At 44.1% G+C, this 19,608-nt stretch overlaps 2 protein-coding genes across 2 annotated transcripts; one reads left to right on the top strand and one right to left on the bottom strand.

Annotated features, from left to right (window-relative positions):
* Positions 1 to 1,464: 1,464 nt before the first annotated feature.
* On the top strand, positions 1,465 to 6,277 carry gpr101 (G protein-coupled receptor 101). Its single transcript, XM_012840110.2, has 2 exons — positions 1,465 to 2,935; positions 3,450 to 6,277. The coding sequence occupies exon 2, from the start codon at positions 3,564 to 3,566 to the stop codon at positions 4,896 to 4,898; it is 1,335 nt and encodes a 444-aa protein (XP_012695564.2). The 5' UTR covers positions 1,465 to 2,935; positions 3,450 to 3,563; the 3' UTR covers positions 4,899 to 6,277.
* An 881-nt stretch (positions 6,278 to 7,158) lies between these two features.
* Positions 7,159 to 18,587, bottom strand: LOC105912543 (transmembrane 9 superfamily member 2). The gene is made up of 17 exons (XM_012841532.3): positions 18,269 to 18,587; positions 17,305 to 17,372; positions 17,120 to 17,213; positions 16,461 to 16,588; positions 16,101 to 16,230; positions 15,827 to 15,954; positions 15,577 to 15,688; positions 15,326 to 15,405; positions 15,120 to 15,225; positions 14,256 to 14,388; positions 13,955 to 14,074; positions 13,685 to 13,742; positions 13,446 to 13,605; positions 12,097 to 12,248; positions 11,696 to 11,807; positions 11,173 to 11,344; positions 7,159 to 8,084 (listed from the first exon to the last, which is right to left on the bottom strand). Exons 1-17 carry the CDS (start codon positions 18,401 to 18,403, stop codon positions 8,017 to 8,019), a joined length of 1,956 nt encoding a protein of 651 aa, XP_012696986.1. The 5' UTR covers positions 18,404 to 18,587; the 3' UTR covers positions 7,159 to 8,016.
* Positions 18,588 to 19,608: the final 1,021 nt, after the last annotated feature.

Raw genomic sequence — 19,608 nt, 5'->3', positions numbered from 1 at the left:
ACCATTCCCAGCACATAGTTTTTGCTGAGATCTAGTCAGGTTACACTCAGTTGACATTACCTGCCTAGTCACTCAGTCATACGGGGTCAATCATACAATTTGTCTGCGTATTTCCTGGTAAGAGTCATATACCTACAAGCAATTCCATTCCCTTTCAGTATAGCTTTAACTGACACCCATGACACGAGTGACTCCAAAGTCCAGTTAGATTTGCAGTGTGGGACAGTGAAAATCCAGTTAGATTTGCAGTGTGGGACAGTGAAAGTCCAGTTAGATTTGCAGTGTGGGACAGTGAAAGTCCAGTTAGATTTGCAGTGTGGGACAGTGAAAGTCCAGTTAGATTTGCAGTGTGGGACAGTGACAATCCAGTGAGATTTGCAGTGTGGGACAGTGAAAGTCCAGTTAGATTTGCAGTGTGGGACAGTGAAAGTCCAGTTAGATTTGCAGTGTGGGACAGTGAAAGTCCAGTTAGATTTGCAGTGTGGGACAGTGAAAGTCCAGTTAGATTTGCAGTGTGGGACAGTGAAAGTCCAGTGAGATTTGCAGTGTGGGACAGTGACAATCCAGTGAGATTTGCAGTGTGGGACAGTGAAAATCCGATTAGATTTGCAGTGTGGGACAGTGAAAATCCAGTGAGATTTGCAGTGTGGGACAGTGAAAGTCCAGTGAGATTTGCATTGTGGGACAGTGAAAATCCAGTGAGATTTGCAGTGTGGGACAGTGAAAGTCCAGTGAGATTTGCAGTGTGGGACAGTGAAAGTCCAGTGAGATTTGCAGTGTGGGACAGTGAAAGTCCAGTGAGATTTGCAGTGTGGGACAGTGAAAGTCCATTGAGATTTGCAGTGTGGGACAGTGAAAGTCCAGTTAGATTTGCAGTGTGGGACAGTGAAAGTCCAGTTAGATTTGCAGTGTGGGACAGTGAAAGTCCAGTGAGATTTGCAGTGTGGGACAGTGAAAGTCCAGTGAGATTTGCAGTGTGGGACAGTGAAAGTCCAGTGAGATTTGCAGTGTGGGACAGTGAAAATAAGTAGGATGGGAGAGCCTAGGGACACCTCCATTCTGTGCCCCCCTCTGTCACACTGAGTGGACCATTTTCCCCCTCAAATTAAAGCAAAGGTTCGAGGGACTGACTCTCCCCAGCTGCAATGTCCTATAGGGAACGGCCAGGGCAGTGTGAGAGCAGTGTGTGTGTGCATTTGTCAGAGTAGAACTGTAGTCACTATCTATAATAATCTATACTATACATTATTTCATTTTCTCATTAAATGGTGCTTCAATGTCTCAACATAGCACATAGCCTTGAGTTAAAATAGTTGGGCGGGAGGCTAGCACTGTCAAAGGATTTGTCTATTAGGGGTGGGAATTGTCATAGAGGCCACAATACAATACTAGCACCATATTTGTGCCACAATCTGATATTATTGTGATTCTTTACATTTTATGGTACAGAAAGTATTGCGATTCGATTTTGCGATACATCGCGATTTATTTCTGCCGTATTTTACGTTTTGTATATTGTGAGTCATCTTGTTGACCTCAGATGCAATATGAGTAGATGTATGAATCAAAATCAAATTAAAATCATAATGAATAAATATTGCAATACTAGGCACCACTATCGCAATACTACACAATTGTAAAGTGGGGTTTTGTCTCCCACCTGTGTGGACTGGAAACGTCCCATGGATTCCTGCTGGATAAGGTCGTGGCTAGCAAGTAGTGAACCAAATTATATTGAAGACCATCATAAGATCACCTTCGAACTCACTTCATGAACACTTAGGTCATGTAGTAAGAGGCTAAATAGAAACAGGAAAATCAAGTACAGCAAGGCAATGAGACAGAACATGACCTTCCTTGAGACCTGATGCAAATGTGTGTCTTTGTCTAAATGTCTCACTAAATTATCAGCTAACCCTGTCAACAACAAAAAAAGAAAAAGAAAATCTGGTTTAGGGTGGAGAAACAGTGTGACTGGCAGGATATAGAACAGTTAGAGTAACATCGCAATGGCAGTGCTGGACTGACATAATGGCACCACCTCGTTTGTATAATTATTGTGGTACCCAAAGCTGTTGCTTTGCTGTGTTGCTTACAGCGAGAACTGCCAATGCACATTGAACTGAACTATTGCAAAATGAGGGGAACGTCTGCCAGATGAAGAACTCATTTCATTAGTGCGTGTGTTTTGACATTGGATGTTTTATAATATTTTAATTGTTTTTTTACATCCAATATCTTAAGGTGCTTGTAGTTTGCACCTCCTTTTAAATCTGTAGGTCTTACGTGGTTTAGATCAATGACGTAACTGGATGCCCTAGACTCTTCTATGCTAGGCTATAAAATAATTGTTTACATCAAATGCCGCCAAGAAGGCTCTATTGATGAATTTATTCCTCAACGTAATCTATGATAACAACCTAACCTAACGTGTATTTTGGGTCATGATAAATGCCTGACAAACGGTCTGCAATGTGATGCTGGGGTAATGTAGCCTATAGCTGGTGACAGGCGAACAGTGAACTATAGGCTACCGCGTTGGGTCTATGTCGTCATTTTTATGGTTTAAGTGGTCTAACGACTCGCTATCAATTATTTCTTAAAGCATCAGCGACTAGTTGAAAAAATATAAAAATGCAACGATGGCTTCCGAAGAAGTGAGCACTGTAACAGGTTTGCACGTCTGAATTATAGATGCTCCACTGACTGACACTTGGTGGTATGTGCTGCGTCGGACTCAAGGGGCTGCCGCCACTGCCATTGATTGTACAGCGGTGACCAAAATGGGAGAGCGGTGTTGTGATCAGAGCGCAGCGGCATCAATGGGAAAGAGCAACGGGATACCGGTCAGCAAATATCACCGACAAAGACTCGTTGATGATGACAATAACAATCCCCGTAAAAGGATTCTTCTCTCCTCGATGACAACGTAAAGGTAATAGCCTACGTTAGGTAATGTATGACTGAGAAGCGTTGTCATTTGAAGAAAAACGAAAATGACAGGCGAGTCATCAATTGTCTGAACATCTTATGTTCAGTCGAACAATGGAATTCTGCTAAGGAAGAAGTCAGAATTCGTCGCTTGTTGCTGGTTCCCGTTGTTAAAGGGCGGGTTTCCTAATGCCATTTATTTTAACATCTGAGTTGTTGCTCCATGGCCAAAAGGTCCCTTTTTCAGTCTCATCACCAATAACGTTTTGAATAATTGAGGGGAAGCGAGAAACACATTTGTTTTCACATTTGAAAGGCATGCATTGGCAGCACCACATCTTTCTCAGATTTGTTCTTAATTTAGCTTTTGTTCCATAAAGCAGCTTATACAGTATCCAAGGAAAGGGATTTTTAATAGACACACGCTGATGCAGCAGGTTTGTCTAAATTCGGGCAAACCCATCTCTCTCCTCCTGCTGTGCCTCGCTGACACTTCTCTGACATTCTCCTCCCTCAAGGTGAAACCAGTGGCAGATCTGAAAAAAAAAAAAAATCCGTGAGGACAGAGGGAGAGTCTGAGACAGAGCCCCACACATGCATCTGTCTCCTCGCTTGCAGCCCTCGCCATCAGCATGCCCACCTTGGAGGCGCCCAGAGAGGGCTTCGCCAACTCCAGCACAGCCTGGGGCCCCTGGGGCGACTGGGGCCCAACCACGGTCAACAGCACGGTGAAGATGGTGCTGATCTCGGCCATCGTGTGCACGTCGCTCTTCGGCAATGTGGTGGTGCTGCTGGTGTTCCAGCGCAAGCCTCAGCTGCTGCACGTGGCCAACCGCTTCGTGCTCAACCTGCTGCTGGCCGACCTGCTGCAGACGGTGCTGGTCATGCCCTTCGCCATCGCCGCGGCCGCCCCCGGAGTGTGGCCTCTGGACGCCCGCCTCTGCCAGGCCCTGGTGGTGCTCATGCATCTCTTTGCCTTCACGGGTGTCAACACCATCATGGTGGTGTCCGTGGACCGCTACCTGGCTATCATCCACCCGCTCTCCTACCCCACGCGCATGACGCCGCACCTGGGCACCAACCTCATCGCCCTCACCTGGCTCCTGAGCGTGCTCCAGAGCACGCCGCCGCTCTACGGCTGGGGCGCCATCGAGTTCGACCGCCACCACAACGCCTGTACGGTGGTGTGGTCCTCCAGCTACTCCTACTCCGCCCTGGTGTCGGCTCTGTCCTTCTGGCTCCCCGTGCTCATCATGCTGGGCTGCTACTGGATGGTGTTCCGAGCCGCCCGCCGGCAGAACGCCCTGGTGCACCCCATCCAGGCCAACAACCACCTGCAGCCCCCAGAGTCCCAGGCCTCCTGCAGTAGTCCGCAGAGATCCCAGCAACAGCCCTCGTCCCAGCAGCAGCAGCAGCAGCAGCCCTCTCACCCTGACGTGTCCTCGGCCGGCTACCCGATCCGTGTGCGCCACAGACGCTTCCACTACCACTGCAAGGCGGCGCGGGTGGTGTTTGTGATCATGGCCTCCTACATCGTGAGCATGGGGCCGTACAGCGTCCTCAGCACGGTGGCCACGTGCTCCAGCCGCCCGGTGCCGCCCTGGCTCTCCTCGCTGGCACTCATCCTCTTCTTCCTGCAGTGCTGCCTGCACCCCTACATCTACGGCTACATGCACCGCAGCGTGCGCAAGGAGTTCCTGGCGCTGCTCTGCGGCTCGATCTGCAGGCCCGGCCGGCCGGGGAGGGGCTCGGCCGTCGACAGCTGCTTCACCGTGACGGACGGGCGGCTGGGGCACCCCCCGACGGGGCACCCCAGCCAGGTGGCACGCGTCCGCCCGCTGCGCACCTGGGAGGAGGGCACGGTCTCCTCCTCCTCGCCCACGGACAGGAGGTCCAGGGACAGCCGCAAGGAGACCACCTCCATCAGCTTGAGCTCAGAGAGGGAGCTGACGGTCCACAGCAAGTGATGACAGCAGCACAGGTTTCACATGGACCACTGCTGTATGTCTTGTGAGGGTATTATGAGGTCAAACCTCAGTCGGGATGACGGTCTCCTCTGAGGTCAAATGTGTGGTCGCTAAATCAGACAGATGACACCAAGGTCAACCCAGGCATACCTCTATTGTGGTTCCTTTCCTCAACATTCTGTTGTCACCTCCACAGTGCCTGAGAGCCATGTGATTGTGTTATGAGGAATAGTGTTGGGTATATGTTTGTGATGTATGCATTCATGTTTTAAGCATAGCCGTTGTGTAAAAAAAAAAGTGAAACCTTTTATCTTTGCGAGAAGCAAGAATGTCATTTGAGCAAATTCTAGCCAACTTAGCAAATGAATGTAAAGTGTTTTGAGTGTCGTCTTGATGTAAAGTACCAGGGAGAGGACTGACTATTCAGATGTTTTGTATATCTTTTTGTAGACAAAACAGTTTCCTGTTTGGGATACCTACGTATATAGACACATCAACTCTGATCTTTCAGATTGGGTCTCGAGTGGCAGAGCAGAAGGGAAATGCTGCTCTATATTGCGTACTAACGAAGAGTTTTTTAGTTCTGCTGTATGAGTTGGTTATTGGTAATGCATCATATTGATACTCTGGTGAAACTCTGTGGAGGCAGCTGAAACTATTGACACTGTTAACAGTCAGACTGTTCATTAACACCCCCCCCCCCCCCCAAGTAAATACTTTTATAATCTCATTTTGTCCCATAAAAACATGACCATGATATTAGAAATTGTAAATCATTAAGAGGTTAAAGTTGTGGGCCAATAGGTTAGTTCCTGGCCAGGTAAGAGAGGTATAGAGTTGGGGAGAAGCGTGGCCTGCACTGTGCTCAGGTGCCTCCTTAAGTGAAACTCCCCGATACTGTTTGTGTGAAAACCTCACCGCCTCAACACTGCCAAGGCAATTGCCAGAGAGGTACTCCTTGAAAATTGGCAAAGCTCAGTCCATGTGCCTACCCACTTATCAGATGTTCACAGGGAGAATCTGCCCAGCCTCATCAGTCTGTGGATTTATGATTGGCCGGCCGCAGTGGGAGACTCATTGTTGTTGTTCTCTGTGTCATTCCCTTGTCTGCCTTCTATAAATGGTGGGACGGAGAATATGTCATACTGTTAGCTTTGTGGATACACAGCTAACCTTCCGTGTCCTTGTGAGGTACCAAATGTGGTCTGAACCCGTAACAAGCTAGCGAAACAAAATGGACACATTATACCTTCAAGGCATTGTGGGCTCTTCTCCCAGGCCCGTTGATTAGGTCTGCTGTGCGATCATTTTGTGGAAACTGTCTTCATTATCTGTCAGCCATCACAGACATGGATGCTCTGAGACTCCCCTTGGCCCCGTAGTTTCAACATCCGTCTAGGCTGGCTGTATTAACCAATTAGAAACCTCTAAAGAGATAAGCATCCCTGCCTGCCAATAAATTACAAGTGGACAGCAAATTGAGATGCTGGGCTGCTGGATACATCTGGCAGAGGTTAGCACAGTTTCCCAGGGGGGGGGGGAGTTACAGTTACAGCAGAAAAAAACCTAAACAACCAACTTGTGGCACTGCTCTCACAGCATAGTAGCCTATAACTAACTTATTTGGTGATTGATTAAACGAATTGAATAACTGATTGAATACATTTTTTTCACATTGCCGAAGAAGGGGCTGCCGTGAAAAGTTTGGGAGCCACTGGGTTAGCAAGAGATGCTAATGTTCCTTGCAGCACTTTTAAGTGGAATAATTTATATCTCGTCTTAAGAATTTCCATTCCCACAAACAAATGTAGTTGCTAAAAGACAGAAAATGGCAGGTACTGACAGAATGCACAGAATTTGATAAACACACCTGTTACATCTGTAAATTACTGACAATCAGCAGGTCACAGATACAAAAAACACAAGACTGTTGATTTATTACAGGACTTTTGTGAAATAATTATCACAAGACAGTTTACTTATTTGTGATAACTGTACGAAATTGTACACGCTCAAAGTGTAGAAGTATTATCAGAGTTTAGGAAAGCCTGTGTAAGAGGAAGTCAGGTTTGAGTCTAGACCCCCACCAGTCACTTGAATGTTTAAAAATGTATTTGAATATTGCTAATCAAACTCTCCAATGATTTCAGAAGTAAAAAAAAAAAAACAGTTTGACTTTATTAATAAATATATTATTTGTTTCATTGATGGTGTGGAACTGATTTTATGCTGAAAAAAAAGAAACTATCAAGTCATGCCATTAATTATTTTTTTCTCTTTTATTTATAGAAAAGCAATCTACCATAAAGATGTGCTTCAAAACCGATTAAATCTTTTTTATGTTCATATAAACAACCTTCAGTAAGAGAACCATAAAGCAACAACTTAACAGACACAATATCAGTACAGCAAGATAATGGTCGATGATGTTCACTGCTGAACCACACCTAATGGCCAAAAATGGTTCGGATTTGTAGTCTCAATCACCTCCAACAACTGATTTTGAGTTTTAAAAAGAAAGAGAAAATCAACACCACATAGAAATCAAGATCTGCTTTACAGGACAGTTTCCAAAGAAAATATAACATTCTTTGTATTTTCACGTTCAAAATCTCTCACATACAGCAGAAAAAAAAGGTGCTAAAATAGTTATAAAAAAAAGACAATAAGGTTTCAAAATATATAAAAACCAAGATCAGATGCATTTTCATACATTATTAAATGAGGAAAATGAAAAGAATCCTTGGTACCATGTTGAACAAAGGAGCATTTTCTTCAGACCAGCAGCCAAAGACATGACTTTGGGAGTTTACACAGAAACTCAATCAGGGGTCATTCGCAAGTCAAAATCAACGCAGGCAGTAAACAGAGTGGACCGCAGAAGCATACAGAGAAGACGCTCTTCAGAGCATTAAAACACACAAACAGGGGGGTTTGTCCGGTCCTTGTTCTGTGCTGATGTTCCCTTAAGCCGTCAGATGGTTTCAATCAAAGTTTCAGCCCTCAAATTCGACAGGTACCTTCATAGAGAGCTGCGAGTCACATGCATCGCCTTAGTCTTGTCTTGATGGGGTGGGTTGGGTGGCTGTGGTGAAGATTCTCGCAGGGTCCACACCTTTTAGTCCACTTTCACCACACTGTAGATCTTATTTACAAACCAGAAGCAGGCGAAGAACCCAATGGTGCCTAGCGAGAGAGATGGAATGCTAAATTAGCACTATGTAGCATAGCAAACACCATGTAGTATTACGCATTTTAATCAGGTCAGTGAAGATCATATTTTTCCACTTTGTAAAGCCCACTCCTTATGACAGACAAATCCTAAATTAGGAGAGAGGCTTGACCAGACACATTGCAATACTGGTACAGTCAAATCTGAAAAGATGCGTCCAAAATGTACTGACATGGTTTACTTACCAGGCTTCCACTGGAAGCCTTACAAAGTGCCTCAATACACCAAAAGCCGTCATGGAGAAGAGCTTCTCAACAAGTTTGTCTTGGCGGCACAATTAATTACTGTCAACGCCAGATTTAAAACTAAGGGGGGAAAAAAAAACTTTCCCTGTGGGAAATTGATGTTCTGATTACTGAACTGAATTCATTTGGGAGCTTTAAGTGCTTCTGAGAGCTGAATCATGGGGGAAGAACTATTGACTCCAGAAATGAATTCTTAGGGCAGACCGACAAATTACAGTCTGATCAAAGTAGGCATGAGAGTGGATGAGACAGGAACATACAAAAACATACAAAAAAAAGCAATCAGCCAGATTAGAATTTCAAGCCCATAACAATGAAAGACTACGGCTCTGTCTGCACTCAACTAGCCAATACTGCGTCATTCATAATGTTGTTACTGGTCAGAGCATTAGAGAGAGTGCGAGGGTGAGAGAGTGTGTGTAGAAGAGAGAGAGAGGGGGGGGGGGGGGGGGGGAGTCCATGTGGGGAAAAGAAAGGAGGAACATCATAGAGGAGAGAGAGGAAGAACGAGATGAAGTAACCATGGAGGAAAGAGAGAAATAGATAAAGAGGCGGAGAGACCAAAGGAGGGCGAGTGAGCGAGTGAGCGAGCGAGCAAGCGAGCAGAAATCCGAGCACTAACTCTCGTGTGGGTGGTTTAATAACGAGCAGGACTGAAGCTGGCAGTTACCATGTCAACTTCAGCCCCGTCTGCCTCCAGAAAGGAGGGCTGAACAACGCAGGGCTGGCACTGGCTGTTTCCATCCCACCTGCTACAAGAGCACCCCCTCATAACAGCCAGCCAGGGATCCCGGCGCATCCATTACAATTCATGGCAATAAGCAAAACTGGAGCACTGCCTAATATTATCAAACAAAGCCACGGGGTGGAGGGGCCTATCGCCTATCCTGTTAGCATTGAGAGTGAAGCTAAGATACGGTAGCTCACCAAACTGTGTGTCTGTTGGTGTGATTTCACAGGTGTGATACGAAATAAAGATACATCTCAGCAACTGTCCACGAGTCACAAATATTAAAAACACAACGCAGAAGTCACACCGGTTACATTGGTCCAGTCCTCACTGTCTAACAATGATTCGAATCATATTGTTTGCTGCAATCACACTCTTGACCCATGACGTCACGGCACTGAGATGCACGTCATAGGTACTGAGGCAGGGCTGGTCATGGAGAAAAAAAGAAAAAAAAAACCTCTCTCTCTAGAAACCATTTACTCAGCTGCACAATACAAACCTCCTCCCCCATGACCAGGGATTGCATGAGTGTCATAAAAGTCAGAGTGGCCTGAAATGACTGTTCGGGAGTCATCAGGTTTTAACCAGCTGCTTTATGGCAGCGTGAGAGGCTTTCGGTCGACCACGAGGACACAGAATGCCAGCGCTCTAGCGTGGGTGTGAGAGAGAGGCAGCCAAGAGTGTTGACATTCCACATTTTAAGCTGACAGGAAACCCTGGGCCTTGAGCATTTTTATTAGGTGAGGTGAGTGGAGCATTTAGCCTTGTGAATATTAAGAAAAGAGGCTAGCGCTTGGTGAAGTACTTAGTAGAAGCTCTTTGAAGCCACCTCTTCCTGCCATCTGAATGCTTCTGACAAAGCTGCAGGTCCGCGCCGGTCCCTCCCTGTCTCGCCTCATGAATATGACAAACATAGTGAGAGATTTCGTCATAGCTGGGGCAGGGAGTGGGACTGACAGCCACGGGCAGGTTGAGCTCGTTTCTTAATGGGGGTCCACTCCTTTCAGAAAAACCTGCTATCTCGGCTGTTCCGCTCTAGCCGGATTTTCAGGACAGCCACAGGATACTCCTATCCAAGTGCCACCACCTTTCTCTCAAACAACCTTTTCACTTGATCCCAGCCCCCGACACTCTGCTAAACCCAACCCCAACCCAGCCCCATACATCCAATAACATGGATTTCACAGGGGGGGGGGGGGGTCAATGGAGCTATTCATTTCCTATGGGATTACCCAGATGTGGGATTTCCGATGGGATTATCAACTGTGTCAGCCTGTGTATCCCATATCTGCTGTGTGCCAATCAGATATTCTCTTCCGCAAGTCAAGCCAGACATCTGATGACGGAACCTGACCTGGAGATTGTTGAAACTCAAAAGCCAGTAACCCCAAGGCTTGACACTCAAACTGGACGAGGTACAGTATATAATGTCACCATGTCCTGCAGAAATCATCCCCCGTGAAAAGCACTTCAGATGGAACGAGCGTGACGTGTTGTGAAACACTAAGTAAACAGACTGCGGTTCACACCTACACCTCTGTCCTTCCTCCTACACAGTGCTGTCATTGGGAGACAGCCCACTCTCTAAGCTTTGTAGTTCCACGTTGGTGGAATGAACTACCTAGCACTACCAGAGCAGGGGCGTCCCTCTCTACCTTTAAGAAGCTTTTGAAGACCCAACTGTTCAGAGAGCACTTCCCGTCCTAACTGGCACTTCGACTAGTTGCGTAACTTGCAATTACAGCAGTTACATTTCTGCACTTCTTTTTCTTTTTTATTTCATTTTGTGATATTTCTTATGTAAAGTAGTATTTATTGTTACACCAGGTTCTATTGCTCGTAGATTGACTATTCTCTCCCTTGTACGTCGCTTTGGACAAAAGCGTCTGCTAAATGACTAAATGTAAATGTAGGTACAGTCAAAGAGATCTTTTTTTTCTTTGTGTAATAACACAATCTACTGCACTACACGTCCATATGGACAGTATGACCGTACAACACAGACAAACTACAGTGGTGGGACAAACAGACACTTTTTGGGCATGGCTGATGTATTTCACTTACCTGTGAAAAGGAAGAATATGAGAACCATGATCATGGTGTAACCCAAGTAGAGTATAGTGCTGGCAGCGCCCACGATCTGTAGTTTGGAGAAGAAGTAGTGCACAGCGTAGACGAACAGGTACGCCGCCGTGAAGCCACTGGTCAGGAACGAGCGCCACCACCAGTGGTAATCCTGCAAGGAAAGATAGGAAAATGTGAGCTCACGTCTTAATATATATATAATATAATAGATTTCACCACTCAATGAGGCTGACCATAGCTAATTAATTGAAAAGGGGCTCAATACTTCTGAATGGGGACATTAGAATCAGTTTTCACTCTGACACACTTACAACTGCACGCGTATACTAATAGCACACTCCACTACATGATGATGGACCAAGGTTACTCCTTTCACGACAACTACAGTTTCATTAGCTTAAAAACACCATGCTTATCTAAAATGCTCACTAACGCCAGCGTTTCATAAACACATAGCTGTGGAAAGAAGAAGGCAGCCTTTCCAGCAAGCCGCTTCCCTGACCTCAGCACAGAGATGGAAGTAGCAGAGCAGGATGGTGGCTTCAGAGCAGGTGATGAGGAGGATGATGAAGACCAGGAACAGGAAGCCAAACATGTAGTACATCTGATGAGACCTAAGGAGAGAAAGAGGCGAGTTCAAATCAAACCAGTTTAATGCTTAATGCCCAGTGTGTGTGTGTGTGTGTGTGTGTGTGTGTGTGTGTGTGTATATATGTGTGTGTGTGTATGTGTCTGCTTAAAAGTATTCTCATTCATACTGTTTTTTTTTTCTATGAACTTGATGGGTTAATTCGCTTCTAGCTACATTGTAGCGGCACATTTTTTTTTCTCACCTTTAGTGAAACAAGCAGTGTCACTAATTAACGATCAGAAAGAATCCCACACAAAGAAGATGGCACCTACCAGATACTGTTGAGAATGAAGAAGAGCTGAATGAAGATGCAGCCGAAAGGCAGGATGCCACCCATAATGATCCCAGGGATGGGTTTGGTGAAGAACGACTGCTCAGGGATCTGTCTGGGAATCTGATTCGTTCTCACTGGCTGCTCCATTACCTGTAGAGAGCATGGACACATTCAAGGTCTGAATTCACAACACGGATCACAACGGAATCAAACGCCACAGAAAGAAAGCGTCTTCTTCATATAGGGGCTACTTATTAAGGTGTTACTAAGATTAGTTATCATCTACTAGCCAAATAAATGCACAAAGTGCTGTTCTACAGCAAGAGCTGCCACATTACTTGAAGGCTAACGTAAATTAGCCTAGAAAAACAAAAAAAACAATCTTTCAAATTAGTCAATAGATTGAGCCAACCTGAGCAGCCAGCCAAGGTAAGGACTTTAAAACCCTGCACTATACATACAAAACAGACCTCACAAACTTTTCATCCCATAAGTAAAGGTCTTTAGCCCCGTGTTGCTGTACACACCTTAGCACATCCAAACCGCATACCACTCCAACATTCAATTTAATGTTGAGGTAAATAACACGTAATGTGAATAACTGTGAAATATAGAAGCTACATGTAGGCGACCCATGGCTAAATTACAAGATCCATTTGTGTATATACTAAGCCTGTAATATTAAAATCTTATCCTCAGTCATACATCCTGGAACTTCATCTAGGAATAGAGATGCAGTTTCACCTCTACCCACCATGGGTTTAAAATAAAACGCCTTTTTACATTTTTAGACATCAAGGTCTGTTCAAGCTATCGCTCAAAGAACGAGTTCATTGAACTATGCTGTGTTCACAGCGATGCGCCATCATTGTCATCTTTACAAAAAGCTTTTGTCAGGACAAAATTAGCATGTCCTTTGCATTCTTAAAGCATAGTGTACATATCGACCCCAAAAGCCTTGCAGATCATTATCAAATGAAACTGGCCTGTGGAAAAACCTACCACACTACAGCAAGGATATCACATACTCTTCCAGCAAGGCTAGGTCATCAAGCCATTTAGGTGAAATTGCCATACTTTACACAGTAATGATATATTATGAGAATGGTATCTATTTGTTATCTGTATATTGACAGCCTAGGGAAGTTTTAGAGAGGAATGTAGCCTGGCAGTGAATGTTGCAGTGAAAACTTCATTCCAAAATGTGCTCTTTGCCTCGTTTAGCCCTTTAGAATGCATGTGGAATGTATGTCAAACATGTACAGACTACATAATGTAAACTTGTACATTATGCACATTACAATATATACATTTAAGAAATGTAGAATTGTTGCCGCACAAACTTACAGGTTTTTTGAAGCCGAAGTATGCGCCCATGAATGTGAGGGGCACAGAGATGCCAAACCACAAGGCCAAGATGGCCACCAGGGTGCCGAAGGGGATGGCAGCCGAGGACCCCTCCACCCACAAGATGAGGTTCATCAAGAAGAAATCAGCAAACACAATGCTGAGGAGATAAAAAACAGTTTCACTACAGAACCACAGGACTCCGCAGAACTAAACAAAAACAATGTAAGGGAACATACCCAGGACACAAAAGTGCCGTCAGGAGGACGTTGGTTTTCCATTTCTCACCACCAAACGCTGTAGAAAAACACAAACATTGACTGAGCACTGGAGGGGAAAATTGGGCTTGATGTATTTATCTGAAAATAATTCAACTAAGTGGAAGACCGTAGCCAAGTCTGTGAAGCAGGGATACATCCCCTTCAGAGGCGTCCGCAGTGAGCTTGCCACAGGGACAGAAACCTGAGCCACATGACTTGGGAGGCCTGTGCCAAGCCCAGAGCACTCACTCTTATAGAAGCGAGACGATACGTAGCCCGCTGGCGTTCCCAGCAGCACCCACAGCACCACGGCACACGTCATCAGAGCGCCCCGATTGGCTGGAGACAGGAATCCTAGGCAGGCCAAGACTAAGGAAAACAGAGACACGAGGCTGATCACTTTCATTTACGCTTACGCCACTGCAGCACCACTGATGGCAAAGCCAGTACAGTTTGAATGTGTTTAGCTACATCTAGCTAACAACGCTGTGATGTAGAATTTAGTGGCTTGCTGGAGTAAGAATGTTTGTGTTTGTGAAAGGGTACTTACAAAGGGTAATGAAGGTCATGATGAAAATCTGAGTGCCTTGGCCAAGGAACACGGAGAGCAGCATGCCCTTCCTGGGGGGCCTGAAGACGTCCCCGTGCACCTGCTTCCACCCAGACTCCTCCTGAGCGTCCTCCTGTCAGTCAAACACACCAGTCAACCAATCAGCATGCTACACTCACCCACGTCTTTTTATACATCACAGAAAAAAGGATTCATCCAGTAATGTAAGAATAGTAGCTCAAGCTTCAAGCTGGCAAGATGAAAGATGCATGCATGAGATGGGGTAAAACATGGTGTAATTCGTTTGGTTTGACAATTTAAACAATCAAAGAGCTTGGAGGGAATAAACTCACGTCACATTCTGATTAATTAATGCCATGTCTGTATCATACACCATGTTTTACCCCTCAGCTGTTTTTGACAGGCCAGCAGGGAGAAATAAACCCCCGAAGCCCAACGCCAATTCAAAACCAGTATCTGTACATAGGCTTACATAAGACATAGAGGCAGCTCTTGTCGGTGAAATCTTTACCAAGTCCTGTGAATATTACAACATATTGCAGTGGAGTTAGGCCTATGTTATAAGTTGACAACTTCCAGTACAAAGGGAAATGTGTTCCCTGCTGGGAAATGTTCTTTGCTCTGCTTAAAGGTGATTGGCAGGCCAGCTACACATAACTGCTACACATTAAAAGGCAAGCGATTACTGCAACACTGCAGGGAAATGTGCTCTGTGCTTCTGCAACCCAACATAACCGCCACACATTACAAAACATGCATTTGTAGTAACCCATTTTAAGCAAGGCCAAGGCTCAGCCCATGTGCAGTGTGAAGGGAGACGACTGGGGTTTGTGGAGAACTTGCCTGATCCACCTGGTTGTACCTGGCAATGTCCTTGTGAAGCGTCCGCAGCATGATCATCGCCACCATGCCAGACAGGAAGAGCACGATAACAAGGGAGTTCATGATGCTGTATAAAACAGGAAACAGGAAACAAGACAATCAATCACTGGAGCTGGGAAGGCTGTGGAGCCCTGACAATACCAAACACTGATCAAGCAGGCCATTACCTGAACCACTGGATGTTGGTGTGTGGCATAGACACCAGAATATAGTCCCATCTGGATGCCCACTTAATGTTATTGTTGTTCTAAAACGGAAGGGGTTTACTGGATTAGAAAGTTTGTCCTCCAAGGTTTTTTTTTTTTTAATGATACATAAATGATGAATGACAGATATGATTAGCCTTCATGAATATAACAGTCCATGTTCACTAAAAATAAAAATAAAAGGATCTCGACAAAGTGTATCAAATACTGACCACAAACTTGATGGAATATGTGTAGGTCAATTTGATATTGCTGGTGAAATCTCCTGGAACCTCCATGGGTGCGCCCTCACAGGACACCTTGTTTTCATCGTCATGTTTGTAACTGTCATAAACAAACGGAACAATAGAGTTAAATAACTGTTACATTTTTCATTTCAAAACATTGCAAATGGAGCATCAAGACTACATTACTATTTCAATTTAGTATAACAGAGGGAGAGCAAGCGATTAACTACTCCACCTCTTGGGCTCCAATGTAGCAGCCACCAATCGGGCGCCTGTCCAGCCTTCATTCTCTCCACTGTGGTAAGTCATGGTGATGTCAACATGGTTGAAGAAATAGAAAGTATTCTTCTTGTTGAACTCCGCCTGAGGAAAACAGTGTGACATACAATAGCCTTAGACCTGGTACCTCTCCAGCTCATAATCCAAGTTGGTCTTATACTATATTATAAAGTGATCGAAAAAGAGAAATAGCAAACAGTATATCACAAGAGCAAAGAAAAAAAACTCACATTGATGACACAAGCATCCTTAGGTCGTCCATCAGGACTTACTAAACAGCCAATGGGGAAGCCTGGATTACAGTACTTCTGATTGTCCTCCACGTCATAACACCATGTCACTGGCATGTTGTCCACAATCCTTCAGTTACAGAAAACACCGTTACTACATCTCCTTTCCAAAACACACTTTTCCATGCAAAGGTCAGGGGTCAACTGACATCAGTGTCAGGCAGCCCAATGGACGGTTCATCTTTATCTTTCAAACCGATCGTCTTTATGGTTAAAATCTGCTAGAAAATTTGCTCAATTTCATTAAAAATACTGACAAAGAAGTGACAGACCTGGGTATGAGGTCTGATTCAAACTTACCAATGGTGCTGGTAATTCAGTTGCATGCCGCTTTTGAGAAAATCAAGGTTTTTCTTGTCATCTTTGTTCTTGACATCATATGATTTTGTACACACCTTGACACAGGTCTCGTCTTTCTTAAATGTAAACTGATGAAAAAAAACACCTGTTAGTCATGTTTCTCCAAATTAAATTTCTAATTGTGGTATGTTGCTGTTATAACATGAAACTGTAACGATGGCCTAAAAATAATGAACATTACAATGGACTTGTAATTATTATCCAGTAGGCAATGACTGCATGGACACAAGCACAGAGCATGTGAACTATTACATTATCATGTATGTATTAGACCTATACGGTGAATATCTCATTACATTAACACAATTAACATAACTGTGCTCCCTAATATAATAATGTTTATAACGTTATATTTCATCTTTTAATTACAAGTCTTTCCTAAACCTCCAATAATTTATTTGTGACACCATTTTATTGATATTTATCATTTTAAGAAGACTGCAAATCTTAATACAACACACATCAGTAAAGTTAGAGAAAGTCCAGCATTTCCCACTCAGAAATATGAGAGGGAACATAAGCATACCATTTGTAGATACCCAATTAATACATTAGAAAGGAGAGAGGCCAATTCCCTATGACCCACTGTATCCTCTCACCTTGTAAGGGGAAGTCTCAATTCTTTCTCCAAATAAGACCTGGCCAAGGTTTTCAGATGGTCTTTTCTCCTTAACATCTTTGCAGAAATCAAACCTGTTGAGGATTTTTTAAAGTTTTTTAATGCACTGCAGGTTCGAGGTTACAGATGGAAAATGATTTAGCCTACCACATCATGACAACTTACACATCATATTCGTATGGCAATACTGATTCCACCGAGTCCAAGCGATTCACGAAAAGCTGAATTGACGTCTAAGGAGACAAACATGGCAAATGTTATAAATATAAGAACCAGGGTGTTTATGCAGCAGCAGGATCAAGTGGCCTACACATCAACCTTTCATCATGTCTGTAAGATTGTAGAGAGGCAATGGTAACGTAGACTTTGTTACAACTTCCAAGTATGACAGGATCTTTCAACTATATCCACCAAAAATATTCCCCATAAAACATAGTCGTTCGACAATTTTCTTAAGGTCGTACCACTTGGATTATTAACCTAGCTATCGCTACCCATCTAACGTTAGTAACATCAGAATAATACAGGGGTGAGACAAACTGATAACGTCATCTAATGTGAACAAGCCTTACACTATTTTGCTTTAACGCCATACATTCATTCGCATTGAAGTGACATTTTAACTGAACGGGTGGCATCACATTAGAAATATGGGGCGAACGCTGTGATATTTAGCTAAAGTTACCTGGGTGTCAATTGTGCGAAGTAATTGTATCTGCTTGTATGGCTAGCTACTTAGCCAGCTTGCTGGTATGAATAGGGCCGGTTGTAATGTTATTATCGCATTTCCATGCACGGCTTTACACCTCGCTAATTACTTTATTCAGATAGACTATTTGCCTAAGTTGCTGTTCACTGTCATTCATTAACCTAATGACTCGAGCACCATCACTGGCAGTCTAATACACGGTCACTACAAACACGTCAGGTAGCTGCTACGTTAGCTGTACCATCCGGTTGACGTTAGCTATCCTAGCTGGCTTGCTAGCAATAGGTTCATTTTTAACTCGCTTTACCTTTGGATTGCGTGGACAGATGCTCAGACTGCTATCCAGCTTCGATCACATATTCTTATGCACACGATTTCTAAGTACAAAATTAGTTTCTGAAAATAGCCGTAAAATCTTACCTGACAGTCCTCTGTTGTCTTGCCCTCTTCGCAAAAACTAACTGGAGCCAAACCCGGAAGGTAGAATCCAGAACAGGAACGGATAGAAATCAAACTGAACACAAGTCCAAAAACTAGGTTTACCCGCGTCTTCATTGTACAGTTGATGTCGTAATGTGGAATGTATGGTTTGTATGTTGTCTCCTGTAAAAAAAATATGTTGTTAATAGGGAGAGGGGGAAAGAGGGCTAGCTTGCTAGCCCAGCTTTATAAGTACCAACAGCTATGGACCTCCCGACGACTGCAAGTCGCTAAGCTAGCAAGTGACGTTGGAGCGAAGGCGGTGACACAATTTGTGTGATCGACCTTAACCTGCTCGAATAACCGGTTTCATTCTTTTTTTTTAAGGGATCCAGACAATGAAACTGGAGCTAATATGTACTGATCCTTATTTTAAACGTTTTAATGACAAGTGGCTTGGCAGCCAAAGCCTTCAGTGGAAACTCAATACTTTTTAAGTCTCTTGCAGAATTTACGCAAGAGGCAAATACGTGGACGTGATTTATGGTAGGGACGGTGGGGATGTGTCCCTATCACTTTTCGGATGACCTAAAATTGTCCCCACCATTATTTTTATATTAATGGCATATGCGTTTAAATAAAATAGAATTGCCATCGGCTCTACTTTTGGTAAACTCATTAATCATCCCACTGGATGAGAAAGAGTTTCTGTTGGAGTTTTGTTTTGTTGCTGCCTCCTTTACATGCAACGATGTGATTGCTGGAGTGCATTTTGGATGAAAGTGCAGTAGGGCCTATGCTCTGCACTTTCAGTCAGGAGAGAGGTTGCAAGAGCACATTCCAGGCTACATGTCACAGGTGCTTCCACTTCTGTGATAATGTTATAGTATCGGTTTTAAATTAAACACGAAACGCTGATTGTTCAGTGATATGAAATACACAGCCAGCTGTCCGGGGCATAGAGAGCAGAAATTGTTCAAACAAAAATAGTTAAGCATATGAACATTATAGTAGCTAGTATCAATAGCTAACATCAGCAGACAATTATAGTTAGCTAACAAACTAAGTGTTGTGACGGTGTGCTGTAAGGTGTTTTTTGCTATTACTTTTTACTTAACAGTAACTGTTCGTGTTCTTCTTGTTGGCATTTTACCTGTTGGCCAGACAAGGAGCATTAGTAAATCTTCCAGGATTGCTAGTTGGCTGTCTTCTCCAGCTTCAAATCCCATCGGTGTGGCTTCAGTAAAGGGTTACTGAAGTTAAAGGTACAGTATGTAGGATTTAGTGGCATCTAGCGGTGAGGCTGCAGATTGCAACCAACTGAATACTTCTTGATTTTC

The sequence above is a fragment of the Clupea harengus genome, chromosome 20 (genome assembly GCF_900700415.2).
Source record: "Clupea harengus chromosome 20, Ch_v2.0.2, whole genome shotgun sequence".
Taxonomy (NCBI): Eukaryota; Metazoa; Chordata; class Actinopteri; order Clupeiformes; family Clupeidae; genus Clupea; species Clupea harengus.
Note: the sequence above shows the minus strand (reverse complement) of the source record. Positions and strands in the feature narration are given on the sequence as shown.